At 36.7% G+C, this 25,564-nt stretch overlaps 1 protein-coding gene across 1 annotated transcript in view; it reads right to left on the bottom strand.

The window, feature by feature from the left end:
* MPP6 (membrane palmitoylated protein 6) overlaps positions 1-25,564 on the bottom strand; it is a 56,186-nt gene that overhangs the window by 19,394 nt on the left and 11,228 nt on the right. Inside the window, exon 2 of the mRNA XM_026066790.1 lies at positions 1,972-2,090. Within this exon, the coding sequence (XP_025922575.1) occupies positions 1,972-2,088 (117 nt within the window). The 5' untranslated portion in view covers positions 2,089-2,090. The remainder of the gene's footprint in view (positions 1-1,971; positions 2,091-25,564) is intronic.

The following is a 25,564-nucleotide window of genomic DNA, read 5'->3' as shown; positions in this document are numbered from 1 at the left end:
AGAGGCAGAGAGAGGCAGAGAGAGGCAGAGAGAGGCAGAGGAATGTGTACAAAGAATCTTTCCCAAAAGAGAGACCTGTAATTTCTACTTTGATGGCTTTATTCTAGACAGAAGAGTGAAAAAAATTAAATGCATCTTTAAAAGATTAGTCAAACTGCATTGCAAAATATTATTATAAACTAAAAAACATGCTTATTGCTTGCCTTTTTTTTTTTTAAGGTCTGAAAGAAAAGTGAGTTTGTATTACTCATGGCACATTTCCATAAGTTTCTTTTTTGTCCTTTTTGCAATACTTTACATAATGACTAGTCTTCATAGCTGACTAATAAAAGAAAGTGAAAAGGCTTTTACAGTTCTGGCCTGGTCTGAATTGAATCTTCACAAATAATCTGGCCATCTCAGAACTCTAAGAATTACCTATTCTGTTAAAACTAGCTTTGCTAATAGAAAAAACAAGGTTTATACACTTTTAGAGAGAAACTGATATTGATGAACTTTGTTGTCTTTTTGATGTTGTCCTTATTTAGTTCTGCTGGCTGGACTGAGTTTCTGGATTTAATTCTGAAATAATTACAAAAGAAAATATCAGTGTGGTCATGCCATGTGAACACAGTTAAAAACTTTCAGCATCCTAGATAAAGCAGATTTATAGTTAAAAGTCTGTGTTTCCATTATCAGTACTTTTTTTTTTTTTTTTTTTTTAAGTATCTGCTGGTCATTAAATTCTCCATAATTGTAATTGGCCATTAAAGTACAAATATCAGGAGATAAGAAAGAAAATATGCTTTGCAGTGAACATTTTGCTGATGATAAACATTAAAGATGAAGTATGTAGCAAATACTGAAGTTGGAAACAACTCTAAGCAAGAAAGTGCTTTTACTTACTCCTGTAAATTCAGTACACAAATCTTACTCTCAGCCGTCATCACTAACAGGTGAAAAACTTCAATTATTTCTAAGTTTACTGCTATGCATTTTTTCCACTTTTATCCAATGCTTTCTGAATAGCTGAACAGAAGTAAATTCTCACATGATTCTTATGAAAAGTTTTCCTTTTCAGATTTTTATACTCGGCAAAATTCCTGTTCATCAATCCTTTAGCTTTCACAAGTTTGCAAGCTGTGACTACAGAATATTTCATGGCTGCCCAGAGGATTGGCTAGCCTTATTTTCAGATGTCTGTTCATATTAAAGAGATTTGTATATTTAAATTGACTGTTTTCCTCATGTAAGGAACTGTTCGTTACAGCTATGAATTAAGAATAAGAAAGAAGTGCTGTATGATATTGACTGCCTCACTTGCTGATAAGGTTAGCTATGTTTTAATTACAGGAAGAATTTTTGTATCCATAATCTTTACATATTTATAAATGATTACTATCATCTATGAATAAAAGATTCAGATAATGCAAGATCACAACTAAGGATAGCCCATGTCTAATCAAAGGTCACAGTACTACTCTGAGATCCAGGAAAGGGCATGCACTTCATGGAGAGAATATTTCACTGAGTTGATCAGAAAGTCATTCTGAGTCAAAAACAAAAAAGAAGACTTGTTTAAGCCACAAGGGAAAAGTAGGTTATTGTTCTCACTTTTCGTCTTTGGCAAAAGTGCTAAAAGTCAGAAGGCATATGGGTCTTGCACACAACAGTGGTCACAACACTACACTAAAAACAACTGCTTCTAAAGTATTTTGACATTTTCTCAATAAATGATGTTACCACATTATATCTGGAGTCTGAATTTTTATTTTTCTTCTAGAATYTTCCATATAACAATAAAACAAAGTGCACACAAATTACATTATACCAAATCTGCTATATCTGTGCTCAGGAATTCCTTCAAGTCTACTAATAAGACATACCTGACATAAAAGCCATTTTTTATACCTCAATCCATATTCCATGCTCACACTATAGTTAAGAGTTAAAACTTTCCCAAATTCTATTTAGAGCAGTAAGTTGAAATACCTTAGCAAGTGATCTTACAATAGGGTTTTCCATAATTCCTTTGAGAAAAATCAAGTCGATTTCTTCAGCTCCTGTTGATGTTGGTAGATCAGTAAGGTTATCCAGAACCTGCTGCATTGCTGCTGACAAACAAAAAACAAAAGGTGCTGACCAAAACAGCCTTGCATAAATAGCAAAAAACTCTGCAGCACACCACAGTATTAACATTAGAGATGCAAAGCAGTCAACTGCATCAACTGAGAGCAAGTAGACAGAATGGAAAAATGACTTTTTTTGAAAGAAGGAAATAAGGAATCTAAGGAATCTATCCAAATCTTTACCATCACAATCAACTTAAATCTAGGCCCAGCACATTCCTTTTAACATTCACAGCTACTTAAAGATTGAGAAAAACAGGAACAAGCATAAAACTATGTATATGATATGCATAGAGATAACCTTCCAAATACAATAAAATCTCATTCATGACTGTTTTTGTTTAACCTCTCTTTCAGAGAAAGTTTTCAGCTGTCATATACACACCAACCAACTACACATTTTACAGTGCTTGTGTAGGCAGATGTCAGTGTTTTTCAAGTGAATGCATATTTGCCAATCTTTTCTACCAAAAAGCGTATTGCCAAGGCAGCTCTTATCTTGGGGACACTTGGGTCCATCCCCACCAGTCCTTTAAACCCTCAGTTCTGAGTTACTGCACTCTGGCACTGAGTCCAGACAGTGCAGATGCTAGCAGCAATCCAGCACCCCAGCATACTGGAATGGGGAGTATGTAATAGAACTGAAGTATATTGTGCCTGCACAGTACCCTCAGTGTAGATTTTCCTGGCTTTCTACAAACTTACAATGACAACTGCAGCACCTGGGACTGAGAGTGAAAATGGTGCCCAAGAAAAGGTCAAAAGATCCCATTACTCCAGCTGTCCTGTCCCATGATGTGATTTGTGAGGTGAGTGATGAGAATTTTTTTGTGCAACTGTCTGCTTCAACCCTCCTACTTATCATAAGCTGAACAAAATAGATTTATGTTAGACAACAGGTTCAATTATAGATTTATGTTAGACAACAGGTTCAATGTGTTCACAAAGTACAGAGTTCTTGCAAATTTGGGTGTATGAACAGTAGCCCTTAGAAGAGATTTCGTTGGCAAGCCCTGAGCTTGCAGAGTTGAGCATGTGGCAACTTAGTCTGAGCATGAAAAGTAGTTATAAGGTCCTTCATAAGGTAAATGGCCTTTTCCCTGTTTTCCAACATATAACTAAACATTCTCATCTTGTTACTATTATCTTAGCAGTGAAAAATCTATACTGTTCTTGGTTTTTTTTACAATATTGTTCTTTTAAACTCCTTTTGAGTTATATGCCCATGCTCACACAGACACATACGCAGGTCTACCACAAAATTTTCTGTTGAGATCTCCAACAGCTAAAAAGCATTAGAACAACCAAACACTGTGTACTGCAGTGTTCTGCATGTTGCACAGCAGCATATATCAAGAGAATCAGAAGGCCTATATGTCCCTTCTCCCACACAGGAATTTACCCTGAACTTTCTTTATTGCTTCATAATGAAAGCTATTATGAAAAGCAGCAAAGTAACAGAACAGACAGCATTTCTCAACACCTACTTTCTAATTTCAACCCTTCCTAGATAATTCCATTCCAAGAAAATGTTTTCTTGACATTCTTTCTCTCTCTCAAGTGGAACTGATTTTTCAACAATGAAATCATCTGGTATGCCGCATTTTACCTAGAGTAGTTTATGCCAAAAGACTTTTTATTATTTTTTTTAAATGTATTTTAACCATGTTCTCACTAAGCATACACTCGCTTACTTCCAAAAAAATGAATCCTCCATGAAACCATGAGTAGGAGGGAAAATGACACTTATATGATGCTTTCAGATTTTGACAGTAATATTATTTTTATTCTTTGATAGACAAAGTGCTGTTAGCAACCACACAAATTCATGGTGCATAAAGCCAACAAATCAACCTGTACATAGTCCACATGTTCCTCAAACTAAATGTTCACTATATCTTGACCAGAGGCAGATGCAACCGCCTTCTGTTTCACGATTCCTCAATCCCCAGTTATACATTCATAGCACACTCTTAATGCAGTCATGCAAGCTATAGCGTTTGCAGAAGTACACAGATGTTGCTAACCAATTTAGATGGTATACTAGGTGTTGTATAAACACTAAAAGTGTTATAGATATAATAAGATTTATTGCTTTACATTCCCTACATTTTTAAGGGTTATACAAACAGTTTTTGAGAGACTTCGAGATAGTACTTACAATTTTAAAAATAATGTTAGTAAGAATATAAAGCTTCCTTCAGGTCAAAGCCCTCATCTCAGTTACCATATGCATTTTCAGCACTTTATGCTGACAAAGGCATGCATAATGAATATATTCCTTCTATATCTCCATACTAATAAGCTATTTTCTACCTGACCCTTTCAAAACTCTGTATAGTTTAGAATGATCAAATTAAAAGATAAAATCCCTACATAAAAACTTTATCATCCAAGAGAAGCTGTTGAGAGCAACATTTAAGTTCACAAAAGTGTCTTTTAGGTTTTGTGCGGCTAGACAAGATATTTTCAAATGAATGTTTTATTTAATAAAGTTTTAACAAATTCTTACATCAAAACTGCTGAAGCATATTTTAGCATTCTTGGAATACAGCAAACACCTTTATCAATATGCAGAGTTCACAAAATTCACAAAAGAAGACTCACATCTTAAGTGATCAAAACCAAAACCAAATGTTTTCAGAAACAGCTTCCTGTTGTGTGCATTGTCTCTCATGACAAAAGCTACCAGACTCTGGCAGTGAAAGCCTTCTTAGGTGTAACTAGTAGTGCCTCAATATTAAGGGACCAAAAAAAAATAAAGAGGGGGGGGGGGGAACGACATATGCATAAGTTGGGATAAGGTACCATTACTTCACCTTGGACTAATTCTAATGTTTGAACACAACTTCAGCCTCTACATTTCAGTGTTGCTAGTTCCCCACCTTAAGGGAATGATCTTTATAAGTGGTTAAATAAAAAAACAATACTGTTAAGTATCCTTTTTAACACCAACTGTAAGGTAAAGCAAAAATATTGAGCTTCAGAGAAAATTTTAAAAAGCATCAACAGAGCCTCTGCTTTTTATAGTACATGGTAACTAGATACTAGAGCAATGTTTATACGGTTAACTCTTCACTGCTTTCCATCCACAGGGCAAAAGTTTAGAACACAACCAAATGTTATTTTTCCAAAACTCATCAAGAGCATCTTTCAGCAGCTGGCTCAATTAAAAAAAAAAGGAAAAAAAAAAGGAAATACTACATAGGTATCACAGATATTTTTTTGTGATGGACTAGACTAAGTGCCTTAATTTCACTGTTTTCAGATTTATAATGCAAGTATCATGCTGACTTCAAATGTAGTTCCCATTCAACATTTTGCAGCTTCCTAGACAGAGGTGAAATGCTAATATTTGCTCACATGTGAAAACAGCTTTGAAAGTTTAAGCAACTTGTTTACCTACCTATGCCTCAGATATTCATATGTATACTTTCAAACAATTTGATTTATCCAAAGAATTTAATTGGTTGGGGGGGGGGAAGGAGGGAGGGAGAGGGTAGGAGAGGATAAGAGAAAGATGCTTTGTTAAATGTATTATAGATCCTCTTTTTATATATCGATTCAACAGGCTTTTGTTTATTCATTTCTAGGAAAAAAATATTATTAAACTACAAACAGCAGGAGAAGTTTGTCACTTCTGGGTTTAATTAAAATGATCTTTCAGAACAATGTTTCAGTAAGATACAGTTTTCAAGCCTCACCCTTGTTCCAAAAACATCTGCATTAAGAAACAAGCAACAAGAATGTTGTCTTCCCAAGGATATATAAGTTACTCTTCGAATAGTATAGATAAGACCTGCATTTTTGTTTGCTAGAACAAAAAGGATTTGAGTCACCAGATACTGGAGCTGATAACAGTGGCACTCAAATCTATACAGAGAAATTAGTGTTCAACTGCTAAAGCTGCTGAAGGTTTTTTTTTCCTGAGCTACAGTTATTTGACAGCAACACTCTGAATGCATTATGATCAAGTTTTTATACCGTATAATTTTTTAGCATATGATCAACACCCACACACTTATAGTTACAGGACAAGAACCCATGTTTGATCTCACCACACTGAAAAAGTTTATGTTGGAGAAGATTTCTGGCAACAGAAATTAAACTACAAGTGAAATCTCAATTTCAGCAAGCTTCCTCCCATGAAACACTTTCAGACATTAAGGAGGACTCAACATCAAGATTTATGGAATACATTGGCCAAATATGGTTCAAATTGTGAAACTTCAGGCAGTCTCTACAGATCGCCCAGTATTATCCTTCAGCACTGTAGCAGAGTATTTGTAAGAAGTGGACACAAAGCTTTAGCAATCTCATTTATTTTCTACTGCCTCCCATTAGCTGTAAATTCTCTTAAGAGATTGAGGCAGTAGGAAAGGTATGTTGGATATGCAAGTATGAAGATGATTTTGATGAAGACTTCTGATAATAAGCAATTTTGGTGTCTCAATTGCCTATGTCCCTACCTCATGAACAGACTCAGGAGCAGTAAATCTGGAAAAAAACTGAAAAAGAAACATTTACTGAGAATTTGATATAAAACTGCAAACTTGAACAAGCCAGGATGCTAGATTTAGCAAGGCACCAAACCCATGGGGTTTTCACCTATTCCCAAAGCACAGTGGATTCTTCAGCTGCTGAATTATTCAGATTTATCACTAACGAATTAAAAATATTTGGCCCTTTCTCTTATTGAGCTGTAGATTTTATGCCTACAGGTAGTCACCTACATAAGGTCAGTCAGGGAAGCTCTAGTTATCCTTCCAACCTTAATTTCATAGTGCTTAACTCCACAGGCAACATACTTCAATACAAATATTTTAAGTAGCAGCCTTAAGAACTGCTTCACATAATCTTTTCCTGAGGGAAAAGAAGTTTAGTTCTTTTAGAAAAGTATCTTATCTTTCAGCAGCACAAATGAAAGCTGAAGATGAAAGTACTCATATAGGGAAGTTTTACACTAAAATATCAGGTCCTACCAAGCAAGAAATAGATGGAACTAAGGTATTTAGAAGTCACCAAATCTAAATATCCTATCAAAAACTGCTTTTTCAAACTTCCATCTTTTTCTTATCTTCGCCCCTGAAATGCAGATACAGAGTACTTGCTAAACCGGATTCACATGGCAGGGAGTGGGGTGGGTGGGGGCGGATGGACGGGAGACAGACTTGTTGAATTTGCATACTAAACCTAAGTCAGGCAAAAACCAAGAAGTAGAGTAAACAAACACATAGCCTGGTAAGCAGCAGAACTGCACAAGCCAGGTTCTCAGAGATGTTCCTTACTGTTGAATCCTTTTGTTTTCCAATAAAAAGGAAGCTCGTGCTTTTCCTTCAGTGGGAACACTAATAGGATCTCTCTTGCTTCTCTTGTCCCATTGCTTACAGGAAACTGGTATGAACATACTGTCTGTGAGAGCTCTACTATGTATCTCTTCCTCCCACCAAAAGAAAGGCCTTTTTGTGTTCTGTGTTCAAAGACCCACCTGGGTAAAATTTAAATTTTCACCACAGCATAGGATTTGCTTTTGTTAGGACAGCAAAATCAGCCGGTAGGCACAGTTGACTACAATGGTTAACAAAAGCACAAGTGTCAGCAGCCACCTAGGAATACATACATAACAAGAAATGCACAGTAGCAACAGCCTCCAGACAGAGCAGTAGGGACTGAGCAGCAAAAACAGGCTCTCAGTTGAGACAAGGTGTTGAAATAAWGGGACTCTTAGGAGAAAGCGACAACAGAATGGAGTTCTGGCTGGGACTCCAGACCCTAAGAGAAACTGAGATGACAATGGGACGCCCTCCACTCCAGTCCCTGGCTTGGTGACACAGAATATACACACACAGAGGACTAATTTCCATAGTCAATTCTCTAAGGACGTCTTTATAACCAAACTTGACAAAGTTTACTCAAGCAAGACTCAGCTGGAGCTTACTGGTCAACTGTATGTATACTGAACAATTTAATCCCACTATGCATATGACCCCATACTCAGAGCAACTAGTTTGTTATTTGAACCCCGTATCAAAAAGGAAGAGAGAGATGTGGAGGGAAGACATGTTAATTGAGCTCTGTGACAATTACTGTACATCCTGAGGCATAAGAATACAGAAATCCCATTTCTGAATGCGAAATTTATTAGCCAGAATTATTAACTCCTCCCAATTCTAGTATAGCTTTTTAGACAACCAAAAAGTATGCTTCAAAGGATTAATCTACATATTGTACATTACCATAGTAAATTCAGATCAAATAAAAGTAAAATTTCCTATGAATGACTCTTCTCTTCTTGTATTTGTAAGAGAAAAGACAGGTTTTCACCAAGACCTCAACTGTGATTCTTTTATCAAATTCGATTTCACTCTTTCTCTCTTTTCTTTCTTCTCTCTGGCCTAATCCTAGTCTACATTACTTCTACGTAGAGGAAAGAGAAAGCATACATTTAAATAAATTTTCCTGATTTGTAGACAGAAGGCAAATGTGTCATTTACTGGGGAAAATGAAAGTTTTTCAGACTGAATACCTTGCACAGATTTTTTTTATCTCTATTTCATTTTATTAGTCTCCAAGCTTACATGCTAACAGGGAATTAAAAGAAAATTATGTACAATACACTTTAAATGTGTGCATATTTATTTACACATGACATATCCACCCACCCACCCAGCTGGGGGGATATAATAAATACCTCGAGGACTGTTGGTAAGGCTGAAGTGCTTCACAAAAAGCCTAGAAAGCTTGATTAAGATCTTGTCACATAAATAAAGTTTGGACACAATTTCTTGTGTGACTGAAAAACTTTTCAAGAGCTGTATCAAAAAGAGGAGAGTTTCACAAGATACCCAACATGTACAAGAAAAATTGATTTATAGCTCATACAGCCCTGAAAAAAAAGACAACAGTTTAAATTTTTTCCATGAGTATTCATATTTATAAAGTAAGTGTATGTGTACTTTAACACAATGCAGGCCAAAAAAAAAAATTCTGGATTAGCCACTTCTCTCCCCAGTTATAAATTAAAACATTATTGGTAGCCTAGATCTGAAAAAGGAGTACCTATGAATAAGTTAACATTTTGGACTAGTATGAACAAGCTCTTTCACTGAGAATACATGAAACACTGACAAGCCTTCTGGTAATGCTGAAGTTTCAGAAACCAGCATAAATACAAAATACCAGCATAACAGACACAACAAAGTAAGTACAGATTTTTGAAGTGTGCCTTTCTCTTTTCATCTTAATTTTTCAGCTCTAATATTAACCCTGGCAAATGAATCAAATCTGTTGTATCTCTATATTTCTGTCACAGTAGTCAAAACTATTTATCTGTTGCAGGGGAGACAAAGCCTGAAGACAGTGTAACTGACTGACAAAATACTAAAGTACCATTTTTCTTGGTGGAAAAGTTAGTTGTATAGACGGTTCTGTATGTCTTCACCTTATCACACTGATATCCTAGCTTTATGCCAAAGCCAACCGGAAATCAATGAAGAGATCTTCCTAAATCAGATCTCTTCTCCACACAAGAATTATATTTAGACCAGAGGAGAAAAGAACGAACACCCTCCCAAAGGGGAAGCAGAATTCCACTATTGTTACCTGCTTTCATCTTATTACTCGTCTCCAGTCAACATTGTCACAGTGATTAAATGTGAGCTGTGAAATTTTGAGATGCAAGTTCTGCCCCACTTCTAAAAACACACACCCCAGCAGCAACAGGACAGGTTTGAACAGGAGGTTCAAATTTTGTTGGTCTGCTTCTTCAAGCATATGCATTTTCATCTAGGCACACTATGTAGGCATATTTCCAAAGGAGAAAGCTAAAATCCACAAGAATTGTGATGTACTCTGCCGCCAGTGTAAACGTCATTGCTCAGAACAACAATTACAGAGCTATTTTGTGATGTGCTTTGAGCATGTCTGCAAAGAAGACAAGGTATATTTTAATGTACACAGCAGATATTCTACTGCACAGCAAAGTAACAATGTTGCATCCACTTGTACAGGTAGTGAAATCCTTCCCATCCTCTAGAACCTCAGGAGATGCGTGATGAATATGGTCACTAGAAATCTTGTTGGTTTCACTGTAGTTTGCATCTCCAGGATACTTGCATCCTTCCATCTGAAGGCACCTGATCACTGTGATCATTCAACAGAATATCACTAAGAAATCATCAGAAAAATCCACCCTTCAAACACCTGAGACAAGCATKTCCTTAATCTTGGTCAACATGACTTTAGCTTAAACAATTCTTTCTGCTTTCTGTTCTTACCCCAATCCATTTATAGCTAACAAGCAACGCATCAGCTCTCATTCTTCTAGCCTAAATAAGGCAAGTTATCCTCTCCGATACAGCAAGGCGATTGGGAAAGAAGCAAGCCTGACATAACTCTTCTGTACCTCTTCCAGTCTGTACCTTTCTATAATATGGATAATCAGAATTGTGCATAGTATGGTGGGTCTCATAGATGTGGGTCTCAGAAGTGCCTTGTGCAATATCATTAATATCTCTCTTTCTATTGATACAGATGGATCGTGAGATCTACTTTGTCTTTCTCACAATTGCATTATACTGGTGGCTAAGTCTATTGGTCTGCTACAACAGAATATAAAAGATCATTTTGAACTACAGACTCCTCCAAAACTTAATTTGTAGCTGAATTGTCCTTGTCCTGAAGTACAAAACATTACACATTTGTATTTTGTCCCACTACTAATACTCTAGGCTTCAAATCAGTTTTTTTGGCACTTTGATTTTCATCCCCTTTTGCTTCAGCACAATCTCTCAGACAAGGAACCTCACCAGGAGCCATCTTTCATCCTGATACAACTGCTGCTTTTAACACTACCTCTTGTTACAACTTCCAGCACAGGTAATTCTCTACTCACCACACTATTCTTCTGTACTATTCTCCACTTTCCTTCAACATTGCAACCAGTATCTCATGTGACAGTATTTTACCAAGGGAAGACAGGAAGACCTCCATTTGGGCACATTTGCTTTTACCATCATTTTATTCTGCAATTGCAACCCAAAAATAAATCAGTAAGATCGTCAATTGCAATTATGAGGTAAAATAAAACATTTCACTTCCTCCCATTACTCCTCTTTCTTAACCTGATTTACCATGATGCATTGTTATCTGGGATTTTGGAGACTGCTTGTTGAAAGTACAATGAGAAATGGAAACAAAGAAACATTGTAAGAGTGAAGAGGACAGGCTGTAGATATGGTAGACACAGCTGATGGTTCATTGAGGTGTCTCTATCTTCACATTTCCCTCCTCATCTCATCCCAAAAGAAACAGCATGAACCAGCAGGGAAATTAAGTTGTTTTTCCTATTAGTGGTTTAACAAACAGCAACTCCTATTTCTTTCATCTAGAAAAGCATTTCTCATTGAAGAAAGATTGTCATTGTTCAATCTACCCTTCATAAAACCTCCTGCATTTTGTTCTACCACTCATAAAATCACACATACTAGCAAAGATGGAAAAAGTAATGAGACAAAGTCTGTTACATATCAGTACACTTGCTATTCTCCAAATTTATGGTACAATGTCCAAAAAAGTAGTCCTACTGACAGTATTTGCTATTCAGTCTGAATACTCACATACTAGTTCTTTCATGACTCTGCGAGGGAGATTATATAAATCCTTCAGTCTGAGCATCTTAAGCTCTTGGAGTTCTTTTTTCCTATTACTCAGGATGTATTTTATTTCCATGTCCTCATTTGCCATCTCAAATTTGCTACGTCCCTTACTGAAGCCTTCAGTAAACCAGAATCTTGATTCCTAATCTCAAAGTAGCACCAATGTTTATTTCCTTATAAATAAGAATATAGCTAAATAACCTTTTGCTATTTGCTTTACTGTCACTTTCAAGGCCTAACTTGCAAGATTTAAAGCAACTCTTATTTTATTCCAATAACTCTTCAGTCTTTACACATAATTCTTATGATCAGTTCCCAAAACACTGTTTTCACAAAATTGTTTTTTAAACAACTTGCTATAAAAATTTCAGCCTTAAAAATACAATTCAGCTCATTCAACTAACATTCAAATATTGGCACAAAAGTTGCTATGATCACAACCTGCTACTTAATCCACTAAAGAATTAATTTCTGCTTTATGACTCTTTGGTCATGTCTGCTGGTGTTTTTATGTACAACCATATGGGCCATATCATAGTCAGTCATAAAATACAGAACAAGAACTTCTAAGATGATCAGTTTCCCAAAACAAAACAATTCCCAGTAGCATCTATCCTATGTGCAAGCCTAGCCAAATGAGCCTATAGCAGACTTCAAGCATCAGCCAACAGAATCTCTCACCACCGAAAAGTGATTTAGATCTAGGTTTCACCTAGGTTATCCCTAGACTGCCCTTACTTTACTTGCTTGAGAGTGCCTATCACTGCCCCTTCCCTCCCCCTTTTTTTTTTAAAACATCAGTTCTTCAGATTACTAAACACAGGGCAGCTCTATTTTTATACTTCCCTCATTCCCGAGGAGTAATTTTATTTCTATATTACCTTCAAGATCTATGTGCCTATCTATATATACTTCTTTTTCATCAACCACCTAGTTTCACATCCTGTACAACCTGCAGTTCAAGTTACCCATTTTGTTCTTCAGGCACCTACAAATATACCCACTGCTTCTTTGGATGAAGACCTCTGCTCCAACCACACAAAGCAATACTGTCATTAACTGACTACTGTTCTAATATTAGCTATTATCTAAAATTACTGCTGTATTTTTTTAATCCTTCCAGTCCATTCTTCTACCCACTGACATCCTTTAACCTCAGTTATTACTCTCTTGCTGCAAATAGAGCATGAAAATCATGAACATGAGTTTAACTCCTCAGCTTTCTCCCTCATCTCTCAGATTCAAGCATCAGTAGTATCAGCCTATTCTAACTCAAGAGAAATCCTTTCTTTTCATACTGGTGCAAGTCTCTGGTCCTCTCCTTAATAAGACTTTTTCAGAAGGCATAATAAAGCCTAATTAAGATATCTTTGGCCCCTAAACTTGAAGTAGGATCTCAGAGGAGGAGACACTGAAGAAGAATTCTAACAATTAAGAATTTTATGATGAGGAGTTTTGATATTGAGTCAAGTAAAGCTGTATTAACACATTTTCAGATTTATTTCATAATAAGAGCAGAATGCTTTTTTAAATGAAAACATCCAAACACAGCACTTACAAAACCTGACTGCCCTGTTATGAAGCAGCCACTCCAAAATCTTCAGCTCTGCCCTTTAATACATCACACGCATATATTAACAGTTCACACACGCTCTGTTTCAGACTTCTGTTATTGTGAAGTATTTGATTGTCAATTTCAGTTTAAAACATTGGAGTACTTACATCAGATTTTCACCAATACAGACATTTAAACACTTCTATTTGAGGTCCTATTACAGATGCTGTACAAAGCACTTGAAAATTGCTCAATAAATTCATGTGCAGAAAACAGGAACACAAAATAGCTTTTTATAGTACAATTTAAATTAATGCACTTTAAAAGAAATTTAGACTAATTCAACACATTATTCAATAAAAAAATGAAAGTGATACTAATTTAAAATAAAAAAGATACTCGATCATTACACTTACTTCCCTTTTTTGGAGAGGGGAGGGAAGGGGATGGAACCCATACCATGCAAGACAAAGTATGGAGAAGTTCTCAGTTAACTCAAGAGTCTACTTAACTTCAGTCAGTTTCCCTTTGCATGCAACTTGCAAGTGAAAGTTTTAAGACAGCAGTGAGATTGTGAAAATCATAAAATTTAAATGAAATAGGCTCTGGCCCACAACCTCAGCTTTCAATTTGACACCAAATATATTTTCCAGAAGTTTTATCCGTAGTTCATTCCTAAACTCTAACACTCCCTTTTCCACCAAAATAATCCCTCTATGCAAGCACACTCTACCCCTGCCCAAACACACTTAATATGAAGCTATAAAAGCAGGCTCTTAAATTAACAAGTTCATAGTTCAGGATAACTTGCAACAGGAAAAAAAAAAGCTGTAATTATTTCACTTATCATACGATGCACTTCTTGTTTAGCCTAAGGACAAGGTAAAGCCTTACTGACAAAAAAAAAAATTTACCAAAACATACCTGAAAAGTTCTGAAAATGTTAGTAGTGATGTAGTGGATAGAAAATGGCTTTTCTGAATTTATCTGCAGAATGACATTGCTGAGGTTTTTAGTGCTGGAAAACACTACATAGAACCTTCTGTACTTTAAGACAGAGATGGCAAAACATGTTACATGCCTAAATGACCTGTACTACTGCCCAAAATGCACCTTGTTTACTTAAAGAAAAAACAAAAAACAAAACAAATCCCACACACTTTGCTTTTCTTTTAACACTCAAGTTACCTATTCATTATCCTCAATAGTCACCTTGCTTTAGTCCTTTGAAGAGTATGCTCAAGAACCCTGGAAAAGGAATAAAAAGATCACCTTGACTCTCCAGATTTTGAAGGGAATTGAAAGACTGCGTGGAGTAAGTCACACTGCACTTAGTCATGTGCTTCATCTCCCAGACTACTACTCCACACTATGCAATCAGGATTTATTCAGGATCACAAATGCTTAATTGAAGGTGGAAAATTAATTTCAATTTAAGAATATCAAGGCACAGCAGTAGGGGAAAATATATTTCTTTTGGTCTTGAAGCAGCTTGCATTAAGAAATGCATGTTTTCTAAGAAAATTACCACTTTGAGTGTTAACCAACCACCTTCACTCTTAAGTCATTTTGCAACTTACTGCTGTAAACATTGAATGACAAAGTTTTTCATTTTAGAAGATGGGCACAGATACAAAAACTGCAAAGCACAACCGGATCTGGAAACGGATGTCTTCAAAGTGATATTTTGCAGTGATGAGTACTGACAAGTCTGAAATTTCCCACTCTATTTCCTTAGAATACCAGTTTTGGTTTCAAGTTTTGCCAAAGAACTTCTGGACTTTCAAACATGTATTCCATCACACTAATTAAAGGAAAACCAGTGAAATTTTAGCAAAGCCTTCCAGTTAATAACTTGTGACCAAATAAGTTGCAAGTTTTCCAGTTACACAGTGAGTTTTATTCACCTTCCCAAGCAACTCTTACTTTGGGAAGTGAGATACTTAGATGACAGAAGTGTGAGGACATAGCTGACAATTGAGAGTAGTGGATGGACTTCAGTAAATGACAGGGAAATAAAGTATATTTCATGCCCAGAAATATAACAATCAGCTTCATATATAAACAAAAACCTCGCTTCCAGTAACTATTGATGGCTTCATTTCCAACGTCCGAAGAAAGTGCTTAAATGAAGTATGAAGTACAGCTTACTACCAGAACTAAAAATTAAGTTAGAAACACAATATATCCCCAGATGTAATCTGCTGCTATTGTACCAAGCCTGTGTCAGTTGACATGAAAGCAGTCCAATACTCCTCTATTTGAGAAGCAGTTATACCACTTCAGTTTATTCCTCTTCCTCTATAGCAACAACTATTCGAGCTGATACTTCCAGTCATCCACAACACTATGCATTCTGCCAAATGCAAAGATAGTTGGACTTTTCTTCCTGAAGAGTTCACACCACTGCAAATCTTGATCAAAGAATACAATTTATCAAGACTTCTTATTTTCCTAGAACGGTAAATCACTAATATCTGAAAGTGGAAATATTTTATACTGCAGCCTTTACTCATATTTCATGACTTTGCTTATAGGATGCTTTCTTGTAAGAAGTAGGCCATGATTGGGCTTATCTTTTTGAGAGCATATAAAACTTGAAAAAGTCTACAGGGGAAAAAAATTAAAGAAATTTTAAGAATATTCCTTTCTAAACTCCAAACTGTAATTGCTGTTTCTTAAAAGCAGTTTGTTCATATCTTTATGTGTTAACTCTCTTCAGTCCTGAAGTCTTTGTGATGTGATTTTCAACACATCCCATTTAGGCAAAACAATAAAAGCCACAGCCTCTCTTGGTTTTGACCAAAGTCTTTTGTTCTATTCTACTCCTATCATTTAGGGTGTCTCAGAGAAGGGAGTGGGAGGAGAGAGAAGAGGGGAAGATGCTAGTATTAGCAGTTCTTCACTGAGGAATCCTCATTAGCTTTTGATAATGGAATCTCTCAGAGTTATGCAAGTTTCTAGGTACAGCTGCTTTGGTATCAGGAGGTAGAATGACTTAGAATTGAATTTCATCAAAAGAAAAGAAGTAGAGAGGACTCTCAAGATAGCCTATTAAAGTCCTCCCATGTACAATGAAAAAAAGCAGAATAGGGACCATGATGCTTCTCCATCCCCAGCCTTGGAATTCCACTGCAACAGATAAATAATTCCATGTTTTGGTCTTTCTACAAGGCTTTATGAAGTTAGGGTCTTGACCTGGAAAAGTGAAATTGCTTTGCCCACCTTCTTCAGCACAACAGTTAAGAGGACTGGCTCATCACACTAAACGAGTTCTCAGAGCAGTTGGTCTCATCCACAGTAGTTTCTGCTTATTACACTCCCCATTAAATTCCTCTTTACCTGAATAGTATTGGGCCTAGGAGATAACATAAAAAGAGAGCAATGTATCCTCCTGTGGATAAATTCATTCATTGGAAAGAACTAGCTCTTAAGATTGTGGAATAATTTAATGTGAAGTTACCCTCAAGTTTTCAAGTGAACTTGAAAGGGCAATGATGTCTTTTTTCTTAATGCTAAGACATCCAATATTTTCTGGGTGTTAAAAAGTCAAAAACATTCATAGCTACTGGCAATAGAGAAAATATGTACTATCTCAGCAGGGGTGTCATACAGCACATGCATTATAATAATAAACAAAGAGATGGAGTAGTCATCAACTATGCAAACTCAGCATTGAATTTAAATGGTCATATTGTTCCTAATCATTCTGAAGGGTTTAAAACAAAACCTAGTCTAAGTGAAAATGCATTGTGAGAAAATGCAAATTCCATTTTATATAAAGAACACCAACCTGTGTGGTTGTTTTTCAGTTAATCTCTTTGGCTATATTTCTTCTGTTTCCCGCTACATTGTTCCTGGAGACAGGTCCAATGGCACACCAACCAAGGCACAACACAGAAGACCATCCTAACCCTGATGCTCGTTCATAGCCAGGTAACCACTCAGTGGTTTACTGGTCCACATAGTAGTGTTAGCCTGTACATACAGATCCATTAGAAGGATCAAATTTTGGTGTTGAAACTCCTTTTGCAGTACCCACTTTGGAAACCACCTACAATAAGAGTAACACAGTATGCTGCTTGGGAAGGTATTTTTCTCATTTCCATTAATGTAATATTCTTTCTATAAATCAAGTTCACTAGATGGCACTGAGTATTTCTCTACAGAAATTTGCCATGGTAGCAATGACACTTGATTCTGTAAAGAGGAATTCATGTACAATGATTGAAGCTGTTGAAACATGAAAGAAACTTTCTCAACTGCAGTAATCCTGGCAAAGTTTATGGTTTTCTAAATACAGCGTCAGGATTTAAACACCACATCACTTTTCAGCATAAGCTTTCAGACCCAGATGAGCCAACTTCCACACAGAAGGAATCAACTTTGGCTTTTTAATACCGGAGAGACTGGTCTCAAAAGAGCTCCTGCCAGCAGTAGTTCAAAAAAAAAGCCAAGTCTATGTATTTAAAACTTAATTTCTCAAATTAATTACTACCCTCCCTGTCCAGAACAATGGACATCAAGTGCTATGAAAGGAAAAGATGCAATCAAGCATGCATCATCTCAGCTTGACATAGGATTAAACTATAGCTGAAAGGGTAGTGAATAAAATAGTGTAGTGCTCTTTTTTTTGTATAGCTTGTAATTACTTTAACTTCACAATGTAATTATGTAAATTTTAGATGTGCTCAAAACTGTGAACTCTCTGTGTTTAACTGAACCGTTAGCATACTGAACAGGGTTAAGCAGAATACACCAAGACATGCCTACATGTACCCTGTAATCTCCTGGTCTCATGTGCCTGTTACATGCAGTCTTTTTTGCTCCAGCAGTACCTGTAAATCCATACTCTGGCTCCATACAACTCCTCTTGACCTACTTTATACAAATACACTGGTTCAGGAGAAAATTCATGATCAGAGAAGTTTTGGCACTTCTAGAGAAAACAGTTTTCAATGGTGAAGACACTTAGGAAGAGAGCATACTCAGTTTTACAGAAGTAGGAGATTCCAGCACAACCAGGGAGAGGAAAAAAAGAGACCCCCTCTCATTTAATTTCCTCAAGTATCACCAAGTATCATCAAGAAAGTCTGTGCCATAGCCATCAAATTTTTGAGGATCCAAGATTAGGAAGCATAATGTTATCTACTGCGAAGCCTCCTCTACATAACTAAATGCAGGAGATCCAAGACAGAAAGTAGCTTAGATGATCCTGCACTATACTGGAGAATGCCAAGTCCCCAGATGTCACTGCAATCACCACTCYAGCTGATACAGAAATTTCTCCTGATACTTTGAGACAATTAACAATATGAGAAATGAAGAAAGAGGGATAAGGGTAAGAAGAGATTATATGCAAGATAACAAGTAACATTCCAAATTACCCTCATACCAGACCCCCTCTCCAAAAGAAACATTTACTCTCTAACAGCGAACAAGAGAAGTGCACAGTGCATTACTTAAGTTGTTAGTACAGCCCAGCTGCAAGACTACTGTAAATTTGAAGCACAGAATCATCATTGCAACAGCATCTGAGGCAGTCTTGCTTCACACAAAGTTTTTTAATTAAATCTACAGTGATAACAGCAAAGCCAATGCAACATATCGTGTCCCTTAATATTTGAGGAAGGGAAATAGATACCATTAAAAAAAAAGCAAACAAAAAAACACTACAATAAGAGCAGGCCAAAACAAATTTACAGACTCAACTCTTCTGGTACCTAATACAAAAGAGCTAACCGAGTTTAATCCTTTGAAGGTTTTTGTTGGATTTTATTTGGGGGGGGGGGAAATGGGTGGAAAATAGAGATATTTTAATGAGTTTAATCACCACTGAGATACAGAAATTCAAGATCGTTTTAGTGTCAGATTAACTTTGGAGATTTTTTGCAGTCATCTGTTTTGTACATTTCTAGGTTATATCAGCCATCATTTCACACACACACACACACACACAAGTATTTACAACATTTAGCTAAAACTTCAAGCCTACCATAGACCAAAAAGCTGCTCATCTCTCTAACACAGAAAGAGCAAGAGTAAAATTGGAAGTCCCAAACACCTATCTAATAGTGAACTATGTGGAGATCTATTGAATAAAGGGCAAAAACGATGGGAATGTAGGCAGCATATCATGTTGAAGTCAGGAAAACTAGATACAGCAAAAGAAGTGTCTCAGAAGGAAAAAGAATAAACAATACAGCTTATAGCATGATCCAGCTGATGACCCACCAACCACATCTGGCTTGTCATTTTTGCACACAGTCTAGCACTTAGTGCTTTCACTGTGCTGAAAGGGGTAGTGCTCAAAAGGGACTGCCACCAACTCCACCTATCTTCATGTATACAGCCTGGCACTTCTACCTGAAAGCTGTCATTATGCTGACCACTCCTTTCATGACAGAAACGGGAGGGAGGTTCCCAAAGCTGAGCAGGTTCAGCTTGCCATTCACTGCGATCCAATTTCAGCCTAGTGCCTTAAAAGAAGTGTTTACAATACTACAGAGAAGGGGCTCATACAGGAAGCTTGCTTTTTTACTAACATGTTACTGAAATGATTTAAGTACATGTTCAGTTGTAAACAGGTGAGTAGACCCACTGACTTCAAAATTAAGGCACCTGCAAAAGTTGTTGTGGGGAATTAGGCCAGAGGAAAAAAAGCAAGGATGAAAGTGAACTACTTGAATGAAAGACCCATGCAGAGTTTTATAGTCAGATGCCCTCAAAAGAGACTGACAAGAGATATTTGTATATATTTCTTTAAGCACAAAGTGTGAAATATTGTATAGTATATCTCTTGATTAACCCATTTGGTTCACAAAGATTATTCTTACTCATATATACTTAATCTTTCCAACTATCCTTCCATCCACTGCTTATTTCTGTTCACCCAAGAATATGCTCATTCTGTTTCCTAAGTGTCCCCAAATGCTTCCAAAACTGCATTAAAATGACAAGTAGTTTGGGTAAAAAAAAAAAAAGTTCTTCTTAAAAGTGTTAGATATCTTCTTAAAAGGTTTAAATTTTATCTAAAAAGACGTGTGATTTCTAGCGTCCTGACAACTCTACTTCTTCTGCCTCTCCATCTGGTTAACTCAGTCAGAAGTTGCCAATGAACTTTAAAAACTATGCAACAAAAGCTTTAGCAGGATTCTCATTTTGTTCACAACTAACCAAGTATAATAATTCTAGATAATATTAGCCAAGATTTATGATGCATTCAACATCTTCAAAAGCACAAGAGTGTTTTGGGGTATCACTTGAAGAGACAGCATTCAAGGTACTGCTGGCAAGAAATTTTACTCCTCTCAGTTTCCCTATTTCAGTACAAGAAGTATATGCCTGCTGCACTTTACCTCAGTTTTCTTCCAAAGGATCTATTTCTTCAGCAAGAGAATAGGCACCTCCAGTTAATCCCAATGATCAAGGAATCAGAAGATCAAACTACAGCTGTTTTTGAGAATGGAAGTTAGACATACCTTCGTCACTTCACTCAGCAAGAAGCTATCAGTACTTAAGGGAAGACTTGCCAACCCAGTTCAACTTGGGGTAAGAAAAGTTGATATATTTCTCCTGAGCTCAGCTGTTGCAGTATTTTTAACTTAAAGAAAAGACTATTTGTTTTACCCACCACAATTAAGACTTCTTAGGCCAAGAGGAAAGAGCACCTCAAAAAGTCCAGACCAAATTCTTGGTAGTGGAACTGCTCTTACTTTTATATACCTCCCAACTTATAGCAAGACTGAGAACTTCTACAATCCACTCATCCCAAACTAGTGGTTTGCCAGTGACCACACTCCTTGTTCAAAGGTAGCAAGAAAGTAGCCTTGAAAAAAATATTTCTTTCAAACATTTTTACAAAACTATATTTGGACACTGCTTCTTTATCACTTCTTCAACTAACTGATGAAAGGATCAAACACAAGAACTTGGTCTTATGCCAAGAAATGTAAAAAGATGAAATACTTGAAAGCAAACTAAAAAGAGAGCTCCGTACCTCTGGTTTACTGATTTACATCTTTGTCATCTCATTTCCAACAGGTAGCAGAAACTACTTCTATAGCACCATGCCTCTTTCTGTATGGCACTCTTGGGTTCCAAGATGCATCAGGCTGATTTCACTTATTAAAGTATTTCCTGTTCACCATTAACACAAGATGATCTAGAAATCCCGACTCCATCCTTCTCACTTGCATTGGAGGACTGAACCAAGAGGCCACCAAGAATATTTTTCCTGGTGTCTTAAAAGTCAAGAGGTCTTACTGTAAACTTGGAAGTGTCAAATGATACAATATAACAGACTGCCAGCTACCTGTAGAAGGATTGAAGTGAGAGAAAGATGAGACAGTTGCTACAGTTTTTCCCCAATTCTGAACCTAGAAGTAGTATAATGTAAAGGGAGACTTTAGAGGGAGTGTTTTTTAATCACAGCAATCTAAAACTGATCACCATTTCCTTATTTTCTAAGCATTTCCACAGGTTGAAGATCTGTTTGCAAACACAACAGATAGCATACTGTCAGTCTAACTTGAAAGAGTATTTCTATTGCTAATTTAGCAGTCTTTCGTTCAGCTTCAGATAACCACCCGTTAGCAGTGCAATGGCATAAAAGTTTACAGGACTCTATGACCCACCAAGCCAAAAATCAAAACTATTAAGATGTTTTTCATCTAACCCCATCACATTGCACCTTTTTGTGTTTATGAAAAGCCCACCTTGAGACCAGGAGAGCCTCTAAAACCACACCAAGATGTTAGCCAAGGCTAGGTCCACCTCACACGGGATGCCTGTGTGGAAGATGGCATCAGAAGAAATGGATCAGATAGCAGCAGATGGATTTCTGGAGGGCAGCTAAACATGCAAACATATGTACTCTGGGGCTTGGAGGCTAAACATCTATTTCTGCTGTTCCATCTGGACGCACCATTAGGCAGAACTGAGCAAAGGCCAACTAAAGAGCAATCTGTGTGGCATCCTGGTCAGTTTGACATGCTTCCTAACCTACATACATGGGTAATCATTAATCCGCTGCAAACTCACCTTTAGCTCTGTTACCAAAACAAGAACTAGTACTGGCTCAGTCCTTAGAGTAGGCTACAAAGATACGCATATCACATCTCAGTTATCAAGAGCCCTAAAGAAAATCCCTGTAAATTATTTTAAGAAGCTAAAGAGTAATCCAGTTCAAGGATAAGAGTTTCTCATGTTTAATCAAACAGATCTTCAGTGCACTGTAGCAATCCATATATGAATGCTAGTCCAAGAAGAAGTTGAGACTAGTTTTGAAGTGAAAGTATCTTGAATAGTAGAAGCACACAATATTAACTACATCTGCATCTAGTTCAAGAAATCTTCAAGTTAAAAAATAGTCAGAAACTAGGAGATTACTTGGGAAAAATATCATATGTTTACCTTGTTTACACTTTCCTGGACAGCTTATGGATGCTGGGCTTTTTGTTTATAGACAAGCTTTCTGTTACATATGTGTGTGTGTGTGTGTGCATGCATGTGTATGTTTTTACACACAGTTAACATATCTATAAAATATATATACTTTATAAAAAATTTTCTCTATATACATATATATATATATTTGTGTGTGTGTGCGCGCGCACACAAGTGTGTGTGTGTGTACACACTATATAACTTTTAAAGAGCATTTAATGGATTGATTATCTGCTCCAACCCATTACTGTTAACAAACCTGTCTGGTTCAAATGGGTAACATCCCAACACTGAACAAAGTCAAATTAAACAGGAGAAAGGTCCTAATGGTGGGTCTTTCTTCAAGGCACTACCAGGGAGTAGGAATCTTGTTCTCACAGGCGGCCATACCCAGTTTGCTTAGCTGTGCCTGGTATTTTAGATCATCTTCTTGCATTTATATTGGCTCCCCAATGACTTGTAGAAAAATAGGGGGAGGAGAAGGGATAGGCAATCTGTTGTCTTTGTTGGCCACAAAGGGATTTTCTTTCTGGAGACTTCAGCAATATCAATCATTTTGCTTTCTTGGTTTTCAATCCCCTCTGCAAAACAGTCAGATCTATTTAGAATCTGCTAATGCGCAGGGCCAGGGCAATTATATAAGATGTTATTTTAGTTTTGATCATCACATTAAGTTCTGGATTCTGACACTATCACAGACTAGCACAGTGAAATTCTTCATAAGATTGCTGCTAATGGCATGTAGGCACTTACAGACCACAATATGCTTTTTCTTTATCCCTTTCTAGAAGCTGAATTTAAGCCTATCCAGACACTAGATTTCATAGCCCAAGCTCCTTCTTATCAAGAGACTTAGATATCCAGAATGAATGAGCTGTGGCTTCTCTTCTGCCTTCCTGAGACTCTACTCAGAAATAATGTTAATAGGAGCTGCTGCTAGATTCTGAATGGTTTCAGAACTTGCATTGAATGCTGGAAATAGGTAATGGAGCTAGATAGACCTTTGGTCTGACCAATTCTTATCAATTGAAATTGTACCCAATTAAAGAGTACCCAAATAATTTCAGTCTTGCAACGGTCTCAAGTGTTATGTAGCCAAACTGTAGGACTTAACTGATAACACAAGTTTTATCCATTAATCTTGCATTTAACAAGCAAATCTTGCATTAGCGTACAATGTTCCTGTACTTTGATACAAGATGCAAACTACAGAATTAAATGAATACCTCTGCCTATCTTCTGGCTAGTCTTGTATTCAACACAAACAGGAAATCAAGGCCTTAGAGCTCAACAACCCAAAACTTCCTTCTGCCTAGTTCAGAACAGCATTGTATTCTCAGGTTGATGTAGAGGTTGATGTAGAAAGTTATCAGATCAGTGAAATCTGCAAAGATGCTTAAGTGAATAGCTACTTCTTTAAGTAAGTAAAATCCAATAGAAACAGGCCATTTTTATCAAGGCATTTGGGCTTTAGAATTAGTGTCCCACTGTGGTTCACAATCATCTATTCAGAAAATTACCCTTCCTGTCAAAGGTCCTCAAGAAAAATGGAAAAAACATTTTCTTGACTGTAGTATTTCCCAAGACAAACTGCTGCTCCATTCATTTAATACTGACCAGCTTTCTGTCCCAAGACTTTGTAACAGAAGTAGGAAGAAGTAACCTGCTTTGTTCATGCAGCTTATTGCCAAGCTACCTGAAAGGTTTACAAGCCACAACAAACCCAGGTCTATGGAAATACAGATTTAACAAAGCATTGCTCTAACTAGACTTCCTTAAATGTCACAGCTGAAAGATTTAGTGTGCTTACTCTCTGCTTATTAAGTAAATATTCCCAAGCACCCTAAATTAAGAAACTACTACTGAGACTAAGGGAATATAACATAAGTTCTAGGAGTAGAGCAGACACCTACCTGGAGAAAATAAAGTTACAGGTAAAGAGAAAACCTAATGTAATCTTTAAAATGCAAGTACTCTGAGCTATCCCAGTGTAGTAATACGGAAGAGTAGTAAGCTTTAAAAGTGATCTGAATTTTCAAGTAATTACAGGAAAATAAAACTCAATGTGTTAAATCACCCTAGAGGAAAAAGCAGACTAATCTAATTCAAACTAGTTTATAGCTGTCCAGAGAGATTACCTTCTAGAAGTGCAGTAATTATATTTGTAAAGTAAAATCACTTGTGCCTGGGGTGGGGATGCCCAATGTTTTTTTTTTTTTTAATTTGAAATGCGTAAAAGTTTCACAATGACATGAATACTGAGAAAAGTTTTGTACAGTACAAGAGTACACATTCTAAGCAATGGTCTTCTCCAGTGGTTCATAGATATATGTAACTGCTAAGACTATAGAACACCAGATGTCAAACATGAACGGACATATAGTTCCACTTTTGCGTATATTACCCCTACCTTCTAAGCTAAGTAGCAGAGTGGTTTGGAACTTCTTGCAAAAGCACTTCTTCCCGGATTTGTAACTAAATTAATCCCTGTAACTCTAAAGAAAAACTCTCACTGATTTCACAGAACGTTCATCTGTACAAATTTTTAACAGTACCTTACAAATGAGAATACTTTACTTATACAGAAAGTGGAAAGGGGGACAGGCCACTTGGGAGGAATATAGGAACGTTGTCAGAGTATGCAGGGATGTGACGAGGAAGGCTAAGGCCCTTTTGGAATTAAATCTGGCTAGAGATGTCAAGGACAACAAGAAGGGCTTCTTCAAATACATCAGGAGCAAGAGGAAGACTAGGGAAAATGTGGGCCCTTTGCTGAATGGGGTGGGTGCCCTGGTGAC

The sequence above is a fragment of the Apteryx rowi genome, unplaced genomic scaffold, assembly GCF_003343035.1.
Source record: "Apteryx rowi isolate R43461 unplaced genomic scaffold, aptRow1 scaffold_248, whole genome shotgun sequence".
NCBI classification, from domain to species: Eukaryota; Metazoa; Chordata; class Aves; order Apterygiformes; family Apterygidae; genus Apteryx; species Apteryx rowi.
Note: the sequence above shows the minus strand (reverse complement) of the source record. Positions and strands in the feature narration are given on the sequence as shown.